At 62.3% G+C, this 4857-nt stretch overlaps 1 protein-coding gene across 1 annotated transcript in view; it reads right to left on the bottom strand.

The window, feature by feature from the left end:
- The window catches only part of RASA3 (RAS p21 protein activator 3), a 128865-nt gene that overhangs the window by 31013 nt on the left and 92995 nt on the right, over positions 1 to 4857 (bottom strand). The window contains exons 12-16 of the mRNA XM_026447167.2: positions 3956 to 4112; positions 3296 to 3444; positions 2447 to 2561; positions 1168 to 1242; positions 260 to 383 (exon numbers count right to left, since the gene is read on the bottom strand). Coding sequence (XP_026302952.2) covers positions 260 to 383; positions 1168 to 1242; positions 2447 to 2561; positions 3296 to 3444; positions 3956 to 4112 — 620 coding nt within the window. The remainder of the gene's footprint in view (positions 1 to 259; positions 384 to 1167; positions 1243 to 2446; positions 2562 to 3295; positions 3445 to 3955; positions 4113 to 4857) is intronic.

The following is a 4857-nucleotide window of genomic DNA, read 5'->3' as shown; positions in this document are numbered from 1 at the left end:
ATGAACTCCAGGGATGGGGCCCCCCGAGATCACTGCGGTCATGAACTTCAGGGCTGGGGACCCCGGAGACCACTGCGGTCGGGAAACTGGGGAACTGGCCCAGGCACAAAACCCCGGAAAAATCCAGCCTCTGAACTGGGGCTCACGCCCCCACAATTCTAGTCCAGCGAGGGCTGCGGGGGGTTCTGCCTGGGTGGGAGTCACCCAGAACGGGGCTGTGGCCATTTCTCAGCAACACGAGGGTGTCCGGGGCACTCACCCTGGAAGCGCTTGGCCGCCGCCTCCCGGAGCGAGAAGAAAATGTCGCACATGACGGTCGGGCAGCTCACCCCGGACTCGGTGATGGCGTGGAAGACACGGTCCACGTACTGCCGTAGGTTCTCCTGCAACGGGACACGGCACTGGGACCCACTGCCGAGGCTGCCCGCAGGTGCGTGTAGCACCAGGACACACCCAGGGAGGGGCGCGTGGGGAGGGGCTGAGGGCGGGCACAGGGCAGCCACAGCAGCAAGACACGTGTGAACAGCCACCCCTGGAAATCTGTGCTGGAAGCTGTGGCGATTCACGCGTGAAAATCACTACACCCCGTTCGGGGCGCCACGTCCGCTCCCCCGCTCTGCCCCGACCTCATTTACTGAGTGGGGAACGGACACTCGCTAGAAGGTGCCTGCCCGAGGCAAGAGCTCTGTCTGGTCATTTCATACAGAGATGACCGAACAGCACCGTCTGCAAGAAGTATCATGTGAAGTGACTACTAAACTGTTGGGGCAAGTTCAACATCAGGGAGGTTTGCTGTTTTCAAAGGCAGGACACAGCTCTGGGGACAGCCTGGGGAGGCGGGGAGGCCATCCTGTCCCAGGAAAAGGCGGGGGCAGGAGCCCTCGTCCCAGGGGAGGCAGAGCTGGGGTGTGCAGACCAGATCCCCAAAGCTGGCCGGGACACCCCAGGGGAGGCAGAGCCGAGCACACAGGCCAGGCCTAAGGCGGTGGCTGAGGCTCCCAGCAGTGCAGCCAGCGTACTGTAGCCAGGCGTGGCAGGTGTCCCTACGCCCAGTCCTGCGCCCACCCCAACCGGGCTCACGGGGTGAGTCAGAGTTTCCAGGCAGCCACCGGCTGAAAGACCCCAAGCAGGTGACTGGCTTTGGTTGCGTTCGTGAACAAAACCTACCATGTTGTTTTCAAGGTTTTCTCCATCTTTCAGCTTCACAGGGTCTATTTCACAGGGTTTGTGGCTCTGGCATATCTGGGGAGAGATTTAAGACGGGGCTCTGTGAGTGGGTTCCGGTGGCACAGGCAGGGAGGGAGGAGGGGGGCTCAGGCCTGGCTGAGATGCAGACCCTGAGCCTCATCCAGAAAATGCCAAGACAGCTCCCCGAACGTGGCCACTGGCACGGAGGGGCACAGTGAGGCACGGAGGGGCATGAGGAGGCACAGTGAGGCGTGGTGAGGCGCGGAGGGACACGGTGAGGCACGGAGGGACACGGTGAGGCACGGAGGGGCATGGTGAGGCACGGAGGGGCACGGTGAGGCACGGAGGGGCACGGTGAGGCGCAGAGGGACACGGTGAGGCATGGTGAGGCGTGGAGGGGCACAGGGGGCATGGTGAGGCACGGAGGGACATGGTGATGCCGGACTGCAGGGCCACCGTTGGGTGGTGTCGCCCTGAGCCTTGGCTGCAAGGGGGCCGCTCTGGGCCTGTGTCACAGGCTGCTGAGGTCAGGTGCAAACGACGGGCACGGGGCCCAGTCCATGGCCACAATCAGACGTGCCCGCTTTCTCCGAGAGTGATGTGTGGCCGTGATCAGACGAGCCGGGCTTTCTCGGGGAGTGATGCGCTGATGTGCACCAGTCACACAGACCAGGCCTCGCAGGCCTTTAATAATATTTTTACTTCAAAATGCTGCCATGTTTCTGCCCACAGAGCAAACCAGAATGCTATGTTAAATTTTCTCACATTTGCAAAGAGCCTGTTTACAAAGCTGCTCATAAACACGGGGCACAACCTGGCAGCATCAGAGGGTCGGGTAAGGACTGCACATGTGGGTATCACAGGGTGGGGGGACTCGGCGTGCGGGCATCAGAGGGTGGGTGAGGACTGGGTGTGCAGCTCAAATGTGCCGTGCAGCCGGGGCCCACACATAGGGGACCGCAGGACATGTGGAGAAAGGTCTCCCTGGGAAGAGCCAGGTTTTTCTTGCATGTTATTCTCCTTAGTGGAATGGTGGGTTTTCTTACGTATAGTTTTAATTTGGGACAATCTGGAAGGTTCTGGAGTACACAGGGAACATCCTCTCAATAAAAGTGAATGAATCAGAATCCCTGCGGCAAGGCCGGAAGGGCGGACGTTCAAGCCCAGCTCGTGGTCTGGCTGGATCCCTGTGCAGTGCCCTGTCAGCAGAAGTCCTCCCCGCACCCCGCGATGCTGAGGACTCCGGCCCCGTGCTCACCTCCTCGATGGCGGGCTTCAGGGTGACGTGCAGGTAATGCATCCCCGCCAGCTTCATGGTCTCGTCGATGCACTTGGACGCCAGTGAGTTTCCTCGGAAGATGGTGTTGGGGTCCCTGGGAAATGGCGACGGGGACAGCGTTTGTCTCCTGGGGACGCGGAAGAGCAAGTCGGAGCAGAGCCTGGCCCGAGCCCCTGCCTGTGGGCCGTGAGGTCAGCGCACGCCCATCAGTCGGCTTCCTGACATTTTACAAGCAGCACAACCAGGCCAGGAGCTTGAGGCCCTGGCCACGGAAGCGTCCTGTGTCAACAGTGCCAGAGGGAACCACTAGGCTGCCGGCGTGGCCACCAGCTCAGGAGGAGCCTGGCTGGCCTTTGCTCCCGTCCTCTCGCCCTCTGCGGCCTGTGCCTGCACAGAGAATTGAGCACCAGACCCTGGCAGGATCCGAGGGCCAGCAGAGAAGCAAACCCCTCCTGCCAGCTACGGTGGCCACAGGTGCAGCCGGATGTTTCTAGAAAAAGGCGTCTGGAAACCGCGCTCAGCAGGTCCTGAGGGAAGCCATGCCCCGTTTTCATGGGCTCCCAAAGTGCCCCAGGGAGGGGACCTGAGCTGTTCTCGAGCCCCTCCCCACTCACTCACTCTACCCGGGATTTCAAAGGCAAATGGAGCTTTCAAAGAAAAGAAAAAGAATCATTAACTGGGTCTGTGAAAACCAGCCTGAATCCACATGGTTTCTGCGGACCCTTGAATTCCCTCAAGCCCTGCGCCAGGACGTGGTTCCCGGCGACGACTTTGCCATCCCTGCAGCGGGTCCAGGCCGCTCTCCCCCGGGGCGGGGCGGGCACTCACTGGGTCCGCTTCACCTCCGCGCCGGCGATGGCACTGATGAAGGGCACCACCCTGCCGTAGTGGAGCAAGAGCCGCACCAGCGGGACAGCCGCCTCCTGCTTCTCCCGGCAAACCTCGCCCAGGATGTGGGCCGCGGACGCTGACACGGGCTGCGGGGAGGGGCGAGGTCAGTGCCGGGGCCCGGGGTGTGGGACCCTCAGAGGCCTGTCCCCACCCTGGCTGGGGTCTCACTTCCAGCCACAATAGATACGGCTCTTTGCTGAGACAGAAACACATATATTCACAAAAGCACCAAAACTTCCCATTTGCTGCTGCTTGGCTGGGCCCTTGGAGGGGCGTTTGCTCCTCCTCCTAGCAACCCCCAAATGCAGCCAGCTCTAGGGCTCCTGAGCCGGCAGAGGGACCCTGATGATGGGGTCCCCCTCAAACAACCCGGAGAGTCCTCAGCATCACCAGGCTCCCACGGCTCCACCTGCCGACGGACCAGTGCCCCCAGCAAAGGGGTCCAGGCATCTGGGCGGGAAACAGGCCGGGCTGGGAGGTGCGGGAAAGGCCCCCTCAGGGAGGAGGTGCCTTCTAGGGTGGGGCAACGCGTGGGGCGGGGCCCCAGGCAGGTGGCACCGCCTGCCCACACCCACAGGCCACAGCATGGACAAGCACCTCCACGTCCGCAGACTTCAACAGCAGGTCCCGCAGAGGGCTGTAATAGTCAGAAGAAAACACATGGTCTTCCGTGTACACCACGTTCAGCCGCAGGGAGCCCAGGTCGCCTGGCTTTAGGCTCTTGCTACCGTTGTCCCGGGGCTGCAGGAAGTACCTGGGTGGGAGGGACACACGGAGGGAGGCGTGAGGCTGAACCTGCCAAGGAGCAGCTCTCAGGGCAGCCCAGCTGCCTGCTTGAGGCCGACTGGTCAGGAAGGTGGTCCCTTAGGACTCCCCGCTGCCTGCTTGAGGCCGACTGGTCAGGAGGGTGGTCCCTTAGGACTCCCCAGAGTGCAGCCCCCGGGATTCCCCACAGAAGACCCCCAGCAGGGCTGGTCACTGGGGATCTCCAGGAAACAAGTGTTGGAGTCAAAGACGCAGGAGTCAACAGGGGAAACGCGGAGGGGGATGGGGGGTGCAACGTGGAGGGAACAGGTTTCCGGGAACCCGCGCAGAAGTGGTCAGTGATTCGCTGTGAAGACCCACAGCCAGCAGTGTCAGCAGCAGGTGGAAATGAAAATTACTTCAACCAAAGCGTGCTGTGGCTCCTGATGTCACGGGTGGGGGCCTTGGGCTGGTGAGCCTGGCAGGGCACCTCGGCACCTGGTCATTGTGGGTGATGTTTCCTGCCCGGCCACTCTTCCACCTTTGGTTCTACCCCACGCAGTCACCCAGGAGCCCTCTCTGCTCTGATTTGTGGGCCAGGCAGTCTAAGCTCTCAGGTGGGTGGAGCCCGTGTCCGAGGCACGAGCCCCGTCAGGTGGGGGGAGCCCGTGTCTGAGGCACGACCCCGTCAGGTGGGTGGAGCCCGTGTCCGAGGCAGGAGCCCCGTCAGGTGGGTGGAGCCCGTGTCCGAGGCA

The sequence above is a fragment of the Piliocolobus tephrosceles genome, chromosome X (genome assembly GCF_002776525.5).
Source record: "Piliocolobus tephrosceles isolate RC106 chromosome X, ASM277652v3, whole genome shotgun sequence".
Classification (NCBI taxonomy): Eukaryota; Metazoa; Chordata; class Mammalia; order Primates; family Cercopithecidae; genus Piliocolobus; species Piliocolobus tephrosceles.
The sequence above is the reverse complement of the archived record's forward strand: the minus strand, read 5'-3'. Positions and strand labels throughout refer to the sequence as shown.